General features: G+C 35.2%; 1 protein-coding gene across 1 annotated transcript; it reads right to left on the bottom strand.

The window, feature by feature from the left end:
• Window positions 1-19023: 19023 nt before the first annotated feature.
• LOC123231257 (BTB/POZ domain-containing protein KCTD1-like) lies at window positions 19024-20136 on the bottom strand. Its single transcript, XM_044657511.1, has one exon. The coding sequence runs from the start codon at window positions 19473-19475 to the stop codon at window positions 19059-19061; it is 417 nt and encodes a 138-aa protein (XP_044513446.1). The 5' UTR covers window positions 19476-20136; the 3' UTR covers window positions 19024-19058.
• Between the last annotated feature and the right edge of the window lie 496 nt (window positions 20137-20632).

Raw genomic sequence — 20632 nt, 5'->3', positions numbered from 1 at the left:
CATCTCACACCCTACACCAAGATAAATTCAGAATGGGTGAATGACTTGTATATAAAGAGGGAAACTATAAATAAGTTAAGTGAACACATAATAGTATACTTGTCAGATCTCTGGGAAAGGAAAGACTTTAAAACCAAGCAAGAGTTAGAGAAAAATTACAAAATGTAAATTAAATGGTTTTGATTATATTAAACTAAAAAGCTTTTGTACAAACAAAAACAATGTAGTCAAAATCAGGAGGGAAACAACAAATTGGGAAAAATCTTTATAACGAAAAACTCTGACAGGGGTCTAATCACTCAAATATACAAGGAGTTAAAGCAATTGTATAAAAAATCAAGCCATTCCCCAATTGATAAATGGGCAAGAGACATGAATAGGCAATTTTCAGGTAAAGAAATCAAAAGTATCAATAAGCACATGAGAAAGTGTTCCAAATCTCTAATAATTAGAGAAATGCAAATCAAAACAACTCTGAGGTATCACCTCACACCTAGCAGATTGGCTAAAATGAAAGAAGGGGAGAGTAATGAATGTTTGAGGGGATGTGGCAAAATTGGGACATTAATGCATTGCTGGTGGAGTTGTGAACTGATCCAGCCATTCTGGCTGGCAATTTGTAATCATGCTCAAAGGGCTATAAAAGGCCTGCCCTTTGATCCAGCCATACCATTGCTGGGTTTGTACCCCAAAGAGATCATAGATAAACAGACTTGTACGAAAATATTCATAGCTGCGCTTTTTGTGGTGGCAACAAATTGGAAAAGGAGGGAATGTCCTTCAATTGGGGAATGGCTGAACAAACTGTGTTATATGCGGGTGATGGAATACTATTGTGCTAAAAGGAATAACAAACTGGAGAAGTTCTAGGCGAACTAGAGAGACCTCCGGGAACTGATGCAGAGCGAAAGGAGTAGAGCCAGAAGAACATTGTACACAGAGACTGATATACTGTGGTAAAATCGAATGTAATGGGCTTCTGTACCAGCAACAATGCAATGACCCAGGACAGCTCTGAGGGATTTATGGTAAAGATGCTACCCACATTCAGAGGAAGGACTGCAGGAGAGGAAACATATAAGAAAAGCAACTGCTTGAACATATGGGTCGGGGTGGACATGATTGGGGATGTGGACTCGAAATTACCACACCAATGCAACCACCAACAATTTGGAAATTGGTCTTGATCAAGGACACATGACAAAACCAGTGCAAATGTGCATCGGCCATGGGTGGGGGGAGTGCGGGGGGTGAAGGGGAAAGTAGGAGCATGAATCATGTAACCATGTTAAAAATGATTATTAATAAATGTTAAAAAAATAATATGTTTCACAACATGACAAAAAAGGAAATAAGTGTTATATGATAATATATGTACAACCTATATCATAGTATCTGCCTTCTTGAGAAAGGAAAAAAGAATGAGACATTTGGGGATATAACTAATGTAAGAATTTGTTTCTTTTGTATATTTATTATAATTTATTACATATTTATGATAAATTATATATTATATTGGGCAGCTGAGTGGCTCAGTGGATTGAGAGCCAGGCCTAGAGACTGGAGGTCCTAGGTTCAAGTCCAGCCTCGGACACTTCCAGCTGTGTGACCTTGGGCAAGTCACTTGACCCCCATTGCCCACCCTTACCACTCCTGGGCCAAGGATGGTCCCTAGCCCGGATGAAAAAAGGAGGAGGGTTGGGCGTGGGGCTAGCAACCCCACCCTGTAAAAACTACATCTGCTAAAGAAACTGCAACCTAAAGTAGGGGCAGCTGGTCTAGCTCAGTGGATTGAGAGCCAGGCCTAGAGACGAAAGGTCCTAGGTTCAAGTCTGGGCTCAGACACTTCCCAGCTGGGTGACCCTGAGCGACTGTGTGTCCCATTGCCTACTGGTTGTGGCCCTATGCTCCTAGAATGGAGTCCCAGGATAAAAAAAAAAATACATATATATATTATATTATTATTTTGTTGTATATTCTATTGTTATATATCTTTAAATGAATGCTATCTCAAAAAAAGACAGAAAAGATAGGAGTAAGGGCATAGAAATTTGTTTTCAAGGATAGCTACCCCACCATCTTCCTTCTCTTCCTTTTCCTGCTATTTCTTTCTGTTTTTTTGTCAATATAACAATAAGGCCACCTTTAATTTGATATATACATCACCAGTGCCTAATACAGTATTAGGTACTTGGTAGACACTTAATAAATGCTCATTGGTTGTAGAATGAAGGAAGAAGAGAGGAATAATATTTTTCAAATGGGAAAAAACAACATGGAAAGAATAACTGAAGAGATCATGTGAGCAGGCAAAAGATAGCAAGAGTGAATCAGGGAAATTAAGTAGGTAGAGAGAAAGGAAGAACAACAAGGAATTAGAACTACTGAGGTTTTTTTTTTATTCTTGCTCCTACATTACCAATTCTACAGATCATTTTTTTAAAATATCCAAGTTTATTTAACCAATTTTGTGACAATAATAATTAAAGAAAATTTGAAATGGCCTAGATTGAACACAACTCTCTCATGTGCCATTGAGTCCTTTTTATTTACATCTTTGAGAAATGCTTTAATTCTAGGGTCCTGAAAAAGAAAACAAGATAAACAATAACAAACAAATCTGTTAAAGTCTGTGGTGAATCTTTAATGTGAAAGCTCAATTTTTTATTGTCTCCTTTTAATGGTTACCCAGTGATCACTATTTTAAATGTATATCCTAAATTAGTATCTATATCTTACCTCTGCTGCTCTAGATTGAACTGATACTGCTCAAGTTTAATTTTGAGATGAATCCTAGCTCTGATACTTTCTACCTCTTTGACCCCAGGTGGACTTGTTTAATCCTTATAAAGATAGATGTTGTTACGCTGTTTCTCTGTTTGCTACAAAAGATGATCATTGTGGCATGAGTTAGAAAGAGATACTAAGAATATCAACCTCAACATTCAAGATCCATTACAATTTTCTGAGCACGAAATTGAAAAAATTGGATTAGGCTAAGGTTCCTTCTAGTTTTGAAACTTCTGATTTCATGAGATTTTGTGCCTAAAAAGATGTATTTCATTTTCAAATCAGGGAGTGACTTTCTTAGAAATACTTTTACATTTCCACATGACTTACTAAGATGGTACCAATTTTCAACCAGGCACCAATTTTCAACCAGCTACTAGGTCATTCCTGCTGATTATAAAAATTGTCATTCATATAGTAAGTGCAATCTTGGTTTTCTGAACTCTTATTCATAAAATGGAATTTTTCCTTTTAAGAGTTCCTAGTGATCTACTCTCTATCAAGAAAAAGGCAGCTAGGTTACCCTGATCAAAAGATTATTCAGTCTGAGCATTCATCTTCAATTTCCAGTTATGTTATATCCCCTTGAAATGTAGACAAAAGAGGCAGATATTCAGACCAGGCATTCCCATCCTTCCACTTTAAGAAGTGAACAAAACCCAAATCCAATATAAAGTTCTAAGTCAAGAAATAGGTTAGAAAACAGGCAAGGACCGAAAGAAAAACTCTGACCATTAAAAAAAATGAATATTGTGACAGGAAAGTTCAAGATACAAACTTTAAGAAAACAAAGATTTGAAAATATCTATAAGCAGAACCTCAAGAAAAATTTATATTGGACATTGGCCCAACAAGAATTCTTAGAAGAGCTACAAAAAGAGATTTTTTAGAAAGTGCAAAAATGATTTTCAAAAACAAAATAAGTTGGGAGCAGCTGGGTAGCTCAGTGGATTGAGAGTCAGGCCTAGAGATGGGAGGTCCTAGGTTCAAATCCGGCCTCAGACACTTCCCAGCTGTGTGACCCTGGGCAAGTCACTTGACCCCCATTGCCCACCCTTACCACTCTTCCACCAAGGAGCCAATACACAGAAGTTAAGGGTTTAAAAAATAAGTTATAGAGGGGAAAATGGAAAATGAAATGAGAGGTATTAAAGCCACAATACTTAGCTCCCAGATCAAGGATAAAATGCTACTTGAAGCCAGAAAGAAATAGTTTAAATATCATGGCCAGGATCACACAAACATAAGTAGTTACAACTTAAAAGGAAGTTGGAATATGATTTTCCGGAAGACAAAGGAACTAGTATTATTTTTATCTTGATTTCCCCCTTTATATGTAAAAACAGTTTCAAACATTTTTAAAAGAATTCTGAGTCTTGAATTCTTACCCTGTCTTCCTCTACTTGCCCCCTCCCATTGAGATGGCAAGCAAGATTTTACATGTGCATTCTTGTAAAATATTTTTCCATATTAATCCTTTTGTGGAAGGAAACTGGAACAAAAAAAATTTAAGAAATTAAAAAACATTTTGCTTTGTTCTGGATTCTGTAGAAAATATAGGTAAATAATTGTAATGGAGACACCAGGGATGTTTAATAAATCTAATAGTTGTGGGTACACACACTGGGTTGTAGGAGAGACGGACCAGGATAGACCAGGGGTCACAGCTGAGCTGCTCCTAACTGACAAAAATGGCTGCTGGCCAACTGCCAAAGGCCAGAGCCTTTGGAAACCAACAGACTAGGTAAAGGTGTAAACAGCTTTAATTATGTTTAACTAAAAGGTCGGAAGGGGATTTCTATACTAAAACCTTAAAACCTAATGACAAAACCCACAGGGAAAGGGGAGGATTTTCCTACTCTAAACTAAAGATCTATGCAGGCAGGGCAGTAATGGAGTCTCTGGGTGACTGCCTCAGACCTGGACCTGCCAGGCTTGAGCAGCACAGCTAAGGGCTGATGTGACTTTGGGGTTCTTACTGAAATCCACCGATGATCTCTGGATGCCAAGAACCAAGGTGGTCTCAGGTACCAAGTTGAGAGGGTGTGCTTGAGACACTGTCCACCAGATCCCAAACTTCTCCTCTTCCCTTGGAACAGCAATGTAGATCTTGTCCTCTTTGCTAGATGCCACCACCACACAGGATCCCAGGGAAAATCAGGATGCAAGGTATCCTTTTACTCTGAGATCTCCCAGGGCTCACCACAGTTTGTGCTAACCCCTAATGGAGTCCCTCTCGGAGCACAAGTCACTTCTTCCTGCTCCTTCATTCCATCTTGGAATTCCCAGCTCCAGCTCCTTCCTGCTAGGTCAACCTTAATTCTTAATTAACTACTACCTAATCCTCCTCACAACAATTCAGACTCCATCAGTTTTTCTGGAAGCTGATGGCATATTTTATTATGAGTCCTTTGGGATTGTTCTGAATCTGAGAATAGCTAACATATTTATTGTTCTCTCAATGATACAATGATTCGGAACTATGTACAATGTTCTCCTGGTTCAGCTTACTTCGCTCTGCTTCTGTTCATATATGTCTTTCCAGTTTTTTCTGAAACATCCTATTCATCATTTTTTAACAGCATTCCATTACAATCATATACTATAACTTACTCAACCATTCCCCAATTGATGGGGTTTTTTCCCTCACTTTACAAAACTCTTTGCTTCTACAAAAAGAAATACTTTAAGTATTTTTGTACATGTAGGTCCTTCCCCTTTTTCTCTTTTATCTCTTTGGGATACAAACCTAATAATGGTATTGCTGGATCAAGGAAGATGTACTGTTTTACATTCAATTGGGGTCTAAATTTGCTCTCCAGAGCAAAATTATTCTTTAGCATGATTGAATCATTTCACAATTCTTCCAACAGTACATTAGGGTTTCAATTTTTGCATATCCCCTCCAAGTTTTGTCATTTTCCTCTTCTGATATAATAGTCAAACTGAGAGGTATGAGGTGGTACCTTGGAGTTGTTAAATTTGTGCCCCTCTAATTAATAGTGATATAGAGCATTTTTGAATGACTATAGAGAATTTTAATTACTTTGTCCGAGAACTATCTAATCATATCCTTTTACCATTTATTACCTGGGGAATGACTTGTTTCTTATATATTTATTCATTTCTCTATTTCTTTGAGAAATGTGACCTATTTTAGACTTGTAAAAAATTTTGTACCATCATGATTACTGTGTATTACTCTCCTTCCTATTTCCCCCTGTTTAATTTCCTACCTTCACCTCTACCAATCTGTTCTCTTTTCTATCAGTCCCACCTCCCATCTCTTATCTTCTTCCCCTACTACTTTCCTATAGGATAAGATATATTTCTATCTCATTTGACCAGGTATGTTTTTCCATCATTAAGTTAATTCCAATGAGAGTAAGGTTTACATGCTTCCCTCCCCTCATCCCCCATATTCCGCTCCACTGTAATAGCTCTTTTATGCCTCTTATATGTGAGATAATTGATTCCATTCAGTTTTCCTCTTTGCCCTTCTCCCAATGCATTACTCTTTCTTATCCTTAATTTTATTTCTTTTAGATATCATCCCATCTTATTCAACTCATATCCTTGCCCTCTGTCTATGTAGGCTACTTCTAACTGCCCTAATAATAACAAAGCTCTTAGGAGTTATGAGTAATTTTCCCATGTAGGTACATACATAGTTTAACCTTATTGAATATATTTTGATTTCACAATCTTGTTTACCTTTTTATGCTCAAGTCTTGTATTTGACAGTTAGATTATCCATTCAGCTCTGGTCTTTTCATCAGGAATCTTTGAAAGTCCTCTACTTCACTGAATAGCTACTTTTCCCTGAAGGATTATGCTCAGTTTTGCTGGTTAAGTATTTCTTGGTTAAAGTCCTAGTTCTTTTGCCCTCTGAAATATCATATCCCATCCCTCTAGACCTTTGATATAGAAGCTGCTACATCTCAGGTTATTCTGACTGTGGCTCCACAACTTTTCAAATGTTTCTTTTTGGCTGCTTGCAATATTTTCTCCTTGACCTGGGAGTTCTAGAATTAGAATATGATATTCTAGTGATTTATCCTTTTGGGAACTCTTTCAGAAGGTGTTCAGTGAATTCTTTCCATTACTATTCTACTCTCTGGTTCTAGAATATCAGGGCATTTTTACTTGATAATTTATTAAAAGATGATGTCTAAACTCTTTTTTATCTTGGCTTTCAGGTAGTCTAATAATTGTGAGATTATCTCTACTGGATTTGTTTTCCAAGTCAGTTTTCCCAATGAAATATTTTACATTTTCTTCTATTTTTTCATTTTTTGACTTCACTTGATTGTTGATGTCTCATGGAGTCATTAGCTTCCACTTGCCCGATTCTAATTTTTAAGATGTTATTTTCTTAAGTGAACTATTTTAACTCCTTTTCCATTTGGCCAATTCTACTTTTTAAAGAGTTCTTTTCCTTAGTGAATTTTTGTACCTCTTCCATATGGCCAATTCTGCCAGTTAAGAAGTTCTGAAGCTTCAGTGCATTTTTGCATAGCTTTTTTACCTTTTGGCCAGTTCTTATCTCTTTGTTGGATTTTTGTGCCTCTTTTACTAATTTGCCTGTTCTGTTTTTTAAGGTATTAATTTCTTCAATATTTCTTGTGCCTCCTTTACTAAGCTATTGACTTTTTTTACTGATTTTCATGCATTATACTCATTTCTAATTTTTTCTTCTACCTCTCTTATTTGCTTTTTAAAATACTTTTTGTAAACTGGAAAATGAGGGTATGCACTTCAATTGAGGAATGGCTGAACAAATTGTGGTATATGCTGGTGATGGAATACTATTGTGCTCAATGGAATAATAAATTGGAGGAATTCCATTTGAATGGAAAAGACCTCCAGGAAACTGATGCAGAGTGAAAGGTGCAGAGCCAGAAGAACATTGTACACAGAGACTTATACACTGTAGTAAAATCGAATGTAATGGACTTCTGTACTAGCAGTAATGCAATGACCCAGGACAATCTGGAGGGACTTATGGAAAAGAACACTATCCACATTCAGAGGAAGATCTACAGAATTGGAAACACAGAAGAAAAACAATTGCTTGAACACATGGGTTGATGCGGGCATGATCGGGGATGTAGACTTGAAACAACCACACCAATGTAACTGTCAACAATTTGGAAATAGGTCTTGATTGCTGACACATGTTAAAGCCAATGGAAATGTGCATTGGCTACAGGGGGTAATGGGGGCATTGTGGAGGGAAGAGTAAGAGCATGAATCATGTAACCATGGAAAATTTTTCTAAAAAAAAATAATAAAATAAAATAAAATACTTTTTGTGCCCCTCCAAAAATTCTCTTTGTGCTTGACAGCAATTCATATCTTTCTTGGAGTCTTTAAATGTTAGATCAATTTTGTGGTCTTCTGAATTAGTGTTTTGATATTCTCTATCACCAAAATAACTTTCTATGCTGTTTCTTTTTTTGTTTTTTGATCGGTTTTTTTTAGATTTTTTCTTTTCCTTTAACTTAAAAAAACTGTTAAAGTTGGGCTCTGTAACTGTGGTGAAGGGAGCACTGTTCTAGGCTTCAGGTTCTTTGTGTAGCTGTCTTCAGAGCTAACTCTGGGGATCTATAAATTTTCAGTTCTTCCAAGGTGGTATGATATAAGGAGAAGAGTGTTTAAAACTCCCTTGGCCTGTACTCTTTTCTGTGAGTAACCACTAGCACTATTTTCTACCTTGGAATCATGACCAGGGTACCCTGTTCCACTACAGCCATGAGTGATAGTACTCCTTCTTTGTGACCACACCTTAGGACTGCAACCTGGATCTGCATATGGGTAATGCAACAAGAGTCTTGCAGCCAGAACCTACAACAATACCCCCAAATTCTCCTTCTGGGAAGTTGTCTGACCTCCTTTATCATCTGTGACTGAGAGCTCCAGAACCCTTGGTGCTGATTCAGCCACCCCAATACCTGTTGCCAAGGTGGTTCCTGCCTTTGTGTGCTGTTTTATGCTCCCCTTTGGCCCCTGTGCAATAGATTTTCTGGGGACTGAAAAATTATTTCACCCTGTTTTTTGTGGGTTATACTGCTCCAGAATTCATATTGAGCCATTATATCATGATTTTTTTGGAGGCCAATTTGGTAGAATTCAAATGGGCCTGTGTACCTTCTCCACCACCTTGACTCTGCTCCCCAGGAGCTAAGATTATAAATAAAAATAATCTACCCAGAAAACTACATTCCTACAGAGAGAAAAATTAATATTTAATGAAATACATGACACAAGCATTTCTGATGAAAAATGAGAATAGAAAACTTTACATTCAAATACAAGACTCAGAGAATAATAAAAAAAATAAGCATGAGTGAGAGATCATAACAATTCTATAAGGTTGAACTATTTACATGGCAATATGGGAAAATGATGAATGTGATCCTTAAAAACTTTCTTATCTTTAGGGTAATTGGAAGGAGTCTACTTGGAGAAAGAGCATGGATATGAGTTGATTGCATTGAGATGATCTCAAAAGAAGTATGAAAAATGGAAAAAGAAGAATGCTTTGAGGAAAGAGGAAAGGGAAAGAATGACAAAAATTATATCACATAAAAGAGGCATGCAAAGATGAAGTTTTAGAGCAAATGAGAAATGGTAGGGGAGAAAGCAATACTTGAACCTCATTCTCACATGAAAAAAGAGAGGAGCATACATAAAAGAGAATAAGATAAAGGGAAATACTCAATTAGCAATCATAATTGTGAATGTGAATCTGATAAAATCATCCATAAAATGAAAGTGGAAAGCTAAATGGATTTTTAAAAAGTATCCAGCAATATGTTTATAAAAGACATACTTAAAAGAGAAAATCACAAAAAGTTAAAATAAGGAACTGGAGAAGAATTTATTTTGCCTTACCTAATAGGAAAAAAAGGCAGGGGTAGCATTCATGATCTCAGACAAAACAAGATAAAAAATAGAACTGATTATAAGAAAAATAATGAAAACTACATTTTGATTTTTAAAAATTACCAAGACAATGAATTAATATCAGTACTGAATTTATATGCACCAAATGCCATAGTATCCATCCTTAAGGAATAAGTTAAATGAGATAAAGAAGGAAACAGATAGTAAAACTATTCCAGTGGGGGACTTAAATTTACCCTCTCTGACTAAAATAAGTGTAACAATAAAATAAACATGAAAGAAGTTAAAAAGATGAGTAGAATTTTAGAAAAATATTACATGGAAATAGATGGAAATGTACCTTTTTCTCTGCTGACATAGCAATTTCACAAAAACTGGCCATGTATCAGGTTATAAAAACCTCAAAGACAGAAAAACAGAAATATCAAATATGCTCTTTTCATATCAGAATACAATAAATGTTGCATTCACTAAAGGGCCCTTGAAGCATAGGTTAAACATTAATTGAAAATTAATCTAATGCTAAATAATGAGTCATTCAAAGAATAAATCATAGAAACCATCAATAATTTCATTAAAGAAAATGACAGCAATAACAACATATCAAAATTTGTGGGATACAGTAAAAGAAGTACTAGGGGAAAATTTATATCTCAAAACATTTATATCAATAAAAGAGAGAAAGAGCAGATCAATGAACAGGGCATTTAATGAAAAAATACAATAAAAGAACAAATTTTAAATCCCCAAATCAATACCAAATTTTAGAAATTCTGAAAGTCAAAGGAGATATTGATAAAATTGAAAGTAAAAAAATAAACTAATAAATAAAAGTAGGGGCTGGTTTTAAAAAAAATAATAAACTAAATAAACTATTGGCCATTGATTTTTAAAAAGGAAGATAAAAATAAATTACCAGTATTAAACAGAAAAGGATGAGTACACTACAAATGAAGATGAAATTAAAACAATAATTAAGAATTATTTTGTCTAACTATGTGCCAATAAAACTGACAATTTAAATGAAATTGATGAATACTTATAAAAATGCAAATCATTCACATTAACAATAATTATTTAGTCTTTTTTATCCTGGGATCTTTACAATCCCATTTGGAGTTTTCTTGGCAGAGATACGAGGGTGATTTTCCATTTCCTCTTCCAGCTTCATTTGACAAGCAAACAGGATTAAGTGGCTAAGAAGTGTCTAAAGTTAGATTTTAGCTCAGAAAGATGGATCTTCCTGACTCCAGGTCCAGCACTCTATCCACTGTGCCACATAACTATAAATATAATACTTAAAAACTCTATCTTAGAAAAAGAAATTGACAAGCTATTTATGTGTTCTCTAAGGAAAAAGAAAAACATCTGATGGATTTAAAAGTGGATTTTACCCAACATTTAATGACTAATTAATTCTTATATTATATAAACTATTTGTAAAAAATTTAGGCAAAAATTCTTTCCTTGACATAAATAGGGTGCCGATACCTAAACCAATAAATGCAAAAACAGAGATGGAAAACTATAGACCAATTTTTAAAATGATTATTCATGAAAAATTTAAATAAAATACTAGCAAGGAGAGTAAAGTAATATATTAGAAAGACTGCATGTTCAGATGAGATTTATATTAGGAATATTGGGCTATTTCAATATTAGGAAAACTGTAAGGATAATTGATTATATTGATAACAAAAATGACATAATTATCTTAAAAGATGCAGTAAACACTTTTGACAAAAGAAATCACACATTCCTATTTTAAAACACTGGAAAACACAGGAATAAATGGAGTTTTTAAAAAAAAATTATACACATCAAAAACCAAGAGCATGCATTATCTGTAACAGGAATAAATCAGAAGCCTTTCCATTAAGATCAGGGTAGGAGGCAGCTGGGTAAGTCAGTGGTTTGAGAGCCAGGTCTAGAGACAGGAGGTCCTAGGTTAAAATCTGACCTCAGACACTTCCCAGCTGTGTGACCCTGGGCAAGTCACTTGACCCCCATTGCCTAGCCCTTACCACTCTTCTCCCTTGGAGCCAATACACAGTATTGACTCCAAGAGGGAAGGTAAGGGTTTAAAAAAAAAAAAGATCAGGGTGAAGCAAGGATGTCCATTATCACCATTGTTACTCAGTATTGTATTAGAAATGCTTGTCATAGCAATAAGACAAAAAGAAAAAGAAATTGAAGAAATGAGATTAGGAATGAGGAAACAAAACTATCACTTTTATGATGATATGAGGGTATACTTGGAGAACACTGAGAGTCAACTAAAAAAAATCATCAAAAAAGTTACAACTCAACAAAGCTATAGTATATAAAATTAACCCACATAATCCATCAGCATTTCTATATATTATCAATGAAACCTAGGAGGAAAAGAAAGAAGGAGGAATTCCATTTTAAATAACTAAAGACATTATAAAATATGGAGGCATCTATTTGCCAAGATACACAGAGGGATTACATGAAGACAATTACAAAATGTTCCACCCAAATATAAAGAAATAAATGGAAAAATATTCATTGCACACAGGTAGACTAAGCCAATATAATAAAAATTGTATTTCTACCTAAATTAATTTACTTGTTCAGTGCTATCTTAATAAAAATATCAAGAAATTACTTTATAGGGCTAGAAAAAACAATAATAAAACTCATCAGGAAGAATACAAGGTTACAAATAATAAGGGTATTAATGTTTTAAATGTGAAGGAAGGGACTCAGCAGAAATAGATCTCAAATTATATTACATAATGATAATCATCAAAATAATTTGGTACTGAATAAGAAATAGAGTAGCGAATCAGTGGAAAAAATTAAGTACACAATGTCAAGAAGCAAATAAGTACAATTAAGTCTTAGAGATTGATAAACTCAAAGATTCTAGTTACTGAGAAAAGAACACACTAAGGAATACTGCTGAGAACTGGTAAGTAGTCTGACAGAACTAGGCACAGACCAGCATCTCACACCATAAACCAAGATAAGCTTAAAATAAGCATATGATTTTGACTAAAGAGTAATGTTATAAGCAAATTAGGAGAGCATTGAAGAAATTACTTGTCAACTCTATAGATAGGGGGAAAGTTCATGATCAAACAAGAGACAGAGATAAGGAGGTAAACCTTTATATAAACAAAAACAATGTAGTCAAAATTCAAAGAAAAGCAGGAAACTGGAGAAATTTTTTAAAAAGTTTCTATAATCATAATAACAATAGTAAAAGTTTCACTTCTCAGATATATATGGAAGTAAGCCAAATTTAGAAAATAATACCCATTGTTGAGTTGATAAATGGCCAAAGGATATGAACAGGAGTTTTCAGAGGAATAAATCAAAGCTATCAATACTCATAAGAAATTCTCTAAATCTTGAATATTTAGATAAAAACAAATTAAAATAACTTTGAGATACTACCTCATATTCATTAGATTGACTAAAATGGCAGAAAATGAAAATGAAAAATGCTAGAAGAATTGTAGAAAAATAGATATATTTGCTTGAAACTATAAACTATCCCAACCATTCTGATGAACAATTTGGAACTATGCTAAAAGAGCTATAACTTGTGCATACCTTTTGACCTAGACACTCCACTAATAAATAGGTCTATGTCCTTCTTTTAAAATTTTATTTAGTTAGAATATTTATTCATGGTTACATGATTCATGTTCTTTCCACATGTTCAATTCCACTAGGTTATACATGTATCATTGTTCAAAAGCTATTTCCATATTGTTCATATTTGTAATAGGGTGATCTTTTAACTTCAAAACCCCAATCATATCCCCATCAAACCATGTGATCAGTCCTATGTTTTTCTTCTGCCTTTCTACTCCCACAGTTCTTTCTCTGAATGTGGATAGCATTCTTTCTCCTAAACTCCTCTGGATTGTCATCACTGCTAATAGAAAAGTCTATTACGGTTGATTGTGCCACAGTGTATCAGTCTCTGTGTATAATGTTCTCCTGGTTCTGTTCCTTTCACTCTGCATCAATTCCTAGAAGTTGTTCCAGTTCACATGGAATTCCTCTAGTTCTTTATTCCTTTCAGCACAATAGTATTCCATCACCAACAGATACTACAACTTGTTCAGTCATTCCACAATCTATGGACACCTCCTCATATTCCAATTTTTTTGCCACTACAAAGAGCAAGGCTATAAACACTTTTGTACAAGTCTTTTTCCTTATGATTTCTTCAGGGTATAAACCCCCTGTGGTATGGCTGGATCAAAGGGCAGGAAATCTTTTAAAATCCTTTGCACATAATTCCAAATTGCCCTCTAGAATGGTTGGATTAATTCAAAACTCCACCAATAGTGTATTAGCGTTCCAATTTTGCCACATCCCCTCCAACATTTATCACTTTCCTTTGTTGCCATGTTGGCCAGTAATAGGTCTCTATCCTAAAGAGATCAAAGGAAAAAAAGAAAAGGATCCATGTGTAAAAAATGTTTATAGCATCTTTTTTTTTGTGTTGGCGAAGAATTGAAAACTGAGGGGATAACTATCAGTTGAGGAAATGTCTGAAAAAGTTGTGCATATGATTGTGATTGAATATTATTATGCTATAAGTAAGGATCAAGGAGTTAGTTTCAAAAAACTTGAGAAGAATTATTTGAACTAATGCAAAGTAAAGTGAGCAAAACCTGAAAAACATTGTACACAGTAACAAAAATTTTAACAATAAACCACTATGAAAGACTTAACAACTGATCAGTGCAGTGATCCCTAACTATTCTAAGGGACTCTTGATGAAAAATCCACATCCAGATAGAGAATTGATGGGTTCTGAGGGGTGGGGAAAGTAAAGTATATTTTCTTTTCATTTTTCTTGCTTTTTTCCCCACAACATGGCTAATGTAGAAATATGTTTTGCATACTCATTTGTATAATAGGTTTCATTCTTTTTTAATGACTGGAGGAAAGGTAGAAGGAAAGAGAGAATTTGGAATTGAAAATACAAATTAAGAAAAAATGTAGAGGCTAGGGACTGTGGGTATGTAATATTGCACACTATTGGTTGGTTTTCCAGAAATGCTTTTCTTTTTCTTTCTTTTTTAATCTTTGTTATGAGAGATGGCTCACTGGGTAGGAATAGATCCAAGAGATATTCAGAAATGGACAAGACATTTAAAATATCAATAGAAGTTATATTAAGAAAAATGGAAATGAGTTCAAATTTAGTGGCATGAATACTGTTATCCCTCATGGAGAGTATTATGACCAAAGTCTTTCTAGACAAGTATTTCAGACATAACAAAACAATAATAAATGACATAAATTTAATGCAGAGGTTCTTAATGTGAGCTACACAAATCTCCTGAGAGTCCATGAATAGATTTCAGAGAGCCCATTATTTGGAAAGGGAAAACAATATTAAAATAGCCTCTAAATGATATTTAGCATTTTCTTCCATTATAATTTAATGAAAACAAAAAACATTATTCTGAGGATTCCATATGCTTCATTAGACCAGCAAAGGTTCTCATAATTCATAAATAGGTAAAAAAAACAATGCTTTAAAGTTTACAGATTGTTTTACATTTTCCTCACAACAACATTGTAAGATAACTGTTATTACCGTCTGCATTTTCCCAATGAAAAAACAAACTCATATTAGCTTGTCTGGAGATACATAGCCAGCAAATGTCTGAGGTAAGATTTATACTTAGCTCCTCCAATATGCAATCAACTGATCACTCCTAGGATAGTGGTTTTGCCTTTTAGGATGTCAAATTAATACATTACATGTGGTATGCCATACAGCAAATAAAGGAGTGGCCTCAGACAACATAGTGTCATGGATCTGCATTGCACACATCGACTCTAAGCAAATATATTATTGATTCTGGAATCTAGAACCTTTTGAAATGCTAGGATTTTTATAAACTATCCCAACTAGACAAAGATTATTCTATAATAATTTTGCTGATCGTTTTTTTAAACCCTTAACTTCTGTGTATTGGCTTCTTGGTGGAAGAGTGGTAAGGGTAGGCAATGGGGGTTCAAGTGACTTGCCCAGGGTCACATAGCTGGGCCGGATTTGAACCTAGGACCTCCTGTCTCTAGGCCTGATTCTCAATCCACTGAGCTACCCAGCTCACTGATAGTTTTAAGGTCATAGGATTCCATTTTTTATGAAGTTTAGATTCAAGATTTTGTAGAAGGTAATTATGCCATTGTTATTTTTTCTAAGAGATGATGTTAATAGCCATTTTCATAGGGAGATCATGAATTGTTTGTTTTTTTTTCTGAGACTATGGACAGATTTTGGCTATACCCAGTCAATGTCTTACCCGGTCTCCCCTATAACCATTAAATAGTCTGTGGCAACACAAAGAATAAAAGATATCTGATGCACATGGAGACTAAATCATCCATTTAATATGAGCCTCAAGCCGGGGACAAAACAAAGAACTTAAAATCAGTTTAATTTTGTTTCTGGAAATCTATCAAATGAAAAATGCTGCAAACATCTTCAGAAGGTTCCAAGACAGTTATGCTACTCCTATCTGATGATTTCTTGTGGAAAGATGGACACACAAAGTCAAAAGATTGTGAATTGTTTAGCCTGGTTCCAAATTGCATTAAATAATGCAATTGACTTATAATTAGCATGAAGAGCATCAATATTTTTATTTCTCCAACTATCAAGATTCTAGACCTTTTCACCCATGCCCCAGGAGGGAATGATTTCAGAAAGTAGTAATCAGGAATGAAATCTATTCTGACTCAGCATCATGAAATTATCAAAGATTATGCCTTCATCATTCAAATAGTTTTTAAACCTCAGAAAACTTAGTAGAATAGCTGGGTATGCAGAAACTTCCCTATGTCCAGGAGTACATGAACAGTACAAAACAAAAATAAGTTGGACCTAAATATTAAAATTCAAGATTTGATAATTACTAACTGTGTGAACACAGCACCCAAGACCTCTCTGAATTCTAATTTCTTCATCTGGGAAATGAGAATACATTTATATATTTAAGAGGAAAGGGGATGAAGAAAATTGTCATTGAAAGAAAATTACAAATATGAATATAATGTATACATAGAAATATAATGAGAATATAGAATATGACATAAAACCTCACCATAACTTTCTATATACAATGTGCCCCAAACTAATTTCATCCCATTCAGTCATCGCAACAGGAAACCCAGACCTATTCAGCATCGTTATTTTGTTGTTTGCCTTGCTGTGGTATGATACCTTCACCCTACTAAAAACCCTTACCTTTTGTCTTAGAATCAATATTAAGTATTGGTTCTAAGGTAGAATAGCAGTGATGGCTAGGCAATTGGGGTTAAGTGATTTGCCCTGGTCACATACCTAGGAAGAGTCTGAGGCTATATTTGAACCCAGGATATTCTGTCTCTAGGCCTGGCTCCCAATCCACTGAGCCAACTAGCTGCCGCCACTCCTATTCTTCATTTCTTGATCATGGAAGAATAATAAAAACAATATAACTATTACTAATGGAAAGGGTGTGACTATCTACAATCCTCTTTCAAAATCCTTATGATTTTGAATCAAGGACTGCTGAAATCCCCTTCAGTGGCCATCACTCTCCATTCTCCCATACTTGTCTATATCAACTCTTTCGCTTTCAGATCCTTATTCAACTTGACCCTTCCCTTTCACCTTATGTGGTTCTTAGTCACTTTTTAACATTTAAATTTAAATGTGTTTATTTTTACATTAAAATATGCAATTAACTCCCTCTCTCTGCTCCCCGTTAAAGTATCATATGACAAAAAGATATATATAATTATGTCACTATGTTAATTAATATGTAATTATATTAATTATTATAATTTATATGATTAGAATTATATAAATAAATATTTGTGTTTATTGGTTCTTTCTCTGGAGGTAAACATAAGTCATTTTTCAAACAATATTTCCATTTGGTATATATAATGTTCTCTTGGTTCTCCTCATTTCACTCTCCATAATGTCATAGAGGTCTTTCCATATTTTTCCAAAATTAGCCTGCTCATCATAAACTGGTTTTTATATTACACTCTTTCCTCTTCTAATTCTCTCTCCTTTTCTCATTCTCCTTCCACAGAAATCTAGCATTCTCCTGAAGATTCTGTATACCTGACCATACTCCATAGTACCAGATGTTCTGTCTCTCAGGACTCACCTTAATAAATACTACTCGAGCTGTTCAGACTTGTTATGACTCTTTCTCCTCATTGCCAGTTGTGGGCTTTTCTCCTACCTCTTTTCTCAGCAATGTCTCCATTAAGGTTCATTCTAACCAGATATCTCATCTCATCCACATCTTGGTGGCTATTATCTACCAACATCCAGTTCATGACCCCTCCTTTCTCAAATAGTTTAGTAGCTGGATTATAGAGCCCTTCCTTAACTTAGGGGAATTCAATTTACACATTAACAACTCCAAATATATTTACTTTCCAGTTTATCAATCTCTACAGCTCCTGATTTGAATATTCATTTCTTTTCAGTCACACACAGAGATGATCATATTCTTTTTTTTTTATTTTAAACAGCGTTTATTGTATTTAATACATTATAAAATTTGAAAAATTGTAGGAAAGCAGCAGATTCAAACCAGAGCAAACTCTAACAAGTAGTAATTCTGGCCCCTTTGCAAAACTGTCAGTTTAAAAACAACGTGATGTTCACATTGGTGAGGCAGAGGAAAAAGTGAGACTCTGTACAAGCTATGTTTTAATTTTCAGTCTAACAATGCAATGTGCTCATGAATGGGGTTCTGAAGTCCTGAATTATTCCCTCCTCAGGAGAGGCCTCCAAAACTCCGTCTGCAAAGGAACTCAATTCAAGGTGTAAAAAAAAAAAAAGAAAGAAAAAATAAATAAAAGAGGGGAGAAAGAGAGAGAGAAAAAATGGATGGCTGTTTGGCAATGGAAAACGTAAGGAGATTGTGTCCTCACTGGTCATGGCTTGTTTATTGGTAAGCAGGCCTCATGAAGGCCTAGGACACTTAATGGCCATCACAGCACCAACTTCAGCTACCACATCATCATCATCATCATCATCATCATTATTATTTTTTGCATTTCCTACCTTTTGACATATATAATATATTTATATATTTTTTACACCTTGAGGTTATTATTACTATTCCAATTGTTCCCATATGAATACAGGTATGGTCTCTATTTGATATAAATGTGTCTTTATTTGATTTTCATTCCAGGACTTGGTTTGGTGTCCCAACTGCACACAAATATCCCTTTTTTCTTTTCTTTCTTTCTTTCTTTCCTTCTTCCTTTTCTTTCTTTCTCTCTCTCTCTCTCTTTTTTTTTTTTTTTTTTTTTTTTTGCATAAGAAACATGTCCATTCAGTCCAGAGGCTCCTGCTTTATTCGAATGACGGAGGGTGCACGAGATGTCCGTCTGAGTTCTCGCCTCAGTACGTATTCACTGAATTGGGAAGAGTCTACCCCTCCTCCACAGGAGTACACAATTTCGAAGCCTCTTTGCTGCAGCCTCTCAAGTACCTGAACTGAGTTGAGGTGACAGTATCCATTCAGTGGAAATCTGATGACATGCGTTGAGTCGTGATTCCAACCTGCATTGACCAAATTACACATCACATCTCCAATTTCTGGGAACACTTCTTCTATCAAAGATTTGTCACCACTGAGTGTAATTCTCTCTCCGAGGTCTGGGGCAACTCGTACCACTAAGCACTCGCAAGGTCTAGAAAAGTGACCATTTTCCCGATCCTGTTTCCATCTTTCCATCTCCAATAACATGGGTCGAAGCTGAAAGTACTTTGCCTCTTCATATAACAAAGTGAGATGCAGGGGATCTAGTGATCAGAGGTCTTGACATATTGGGCCGACTGTCCACATGGTAGAGTTTCTCTTGACTCTTCATTCTCTCTCTCATCTTCTATATCCAATCTGTTGCCAAATCTTGTTATTTCTACTTTCATGAATTCCCTCCTAAGTATCCTCTGACAGGTGCATGCCTTTATCACCTCATGCTTGGACTAGTGAAGTGGTCTGCTAGTTGGTCTTCCTGCAGACCGATGATCATATTCTTGATCCTATCATCATTCAGAAATTTTCCACCTCCATAATCCATTTCTCTCAAATTCTTCTATGTGGCCATTACTTCATGATCTTCCAGTTCTCCCTGAGTCTCACTCCTCCTAAATCTATTCTTATCTATTCCCATTATAATCTCCAATCACTTACCCCTTCTTAGCTTTCTTAGGCGATCACTTCCACTCTGATTTTATTTTCTTCTCTTTGATACTTTGATCCTTAACCCTTAGATCCCTTTCCCAAATGACCTATCACCACTCCTCTTTATCTAGATTCCAAACATGGATAGCTCCCACCATCCATTTTTCCACTTCTGCTTAGGTGCTGCTAAAAACAGGTTCCAGAAGTCATACAACCATGCTACCTGGATCCACCAGAAATTACGTTGTCCAGTTCAACTGACCCCTCTGTGATAAGACCGATATTCCAGGGATACAACAGGATTAGTTTTTTCTGAAAAGGTGTCAAAGTTGACCCTTGAACCTGTTTGGTCACTGCCTCCCTTAAGGCAACTTCCAAGTCAACTAAGGGAATAAAAACTCCAATTTATGAGGAATTGGGGCCTCTCCGATTTGTTCAATGTCTGAAAACTGAGAATGTCCTCATATTCAGTCCTGCCCCTACTTGCCAGTCACATTTCTCTATGAAGACAATGGAGGCTTCATCTTTAGAAGCTAAGTATCACTGTATCCTTGTTTCATATATTGCTGTTAGGGCAGAGAATGCTTTTTGTTTATTATTTAGTGATTTACAAGCATTTCATTTAATTCCAAATAGAATCTGAACTAAGGTTCCTAGTGTAAGGCCTATTCCTAATGCCCTTTCTGTTAAACACTCATCCCTGTTCGCCTTTCTATTGA

The sequence above is a fragment of the Gracilinanus agilis genome, chromosome 1 (genome assembly GCF_016433145.1).
Source record: "Gracilinanus agilis isolate LMUSP501 chromosome 1, AgileGrace, whole genome shotgun sequence".
In the NCBI taxonomy this organism is placed as follows: Eukaryota; Metazoa; Chordata; class Mammalia; order Didelphimorphia; family Didelphidae; genus Gracilinanus; species Gracilinanus agilis.
This window is presented reverse-complemented; position numbering and strand designations above follow the sequence as displayed.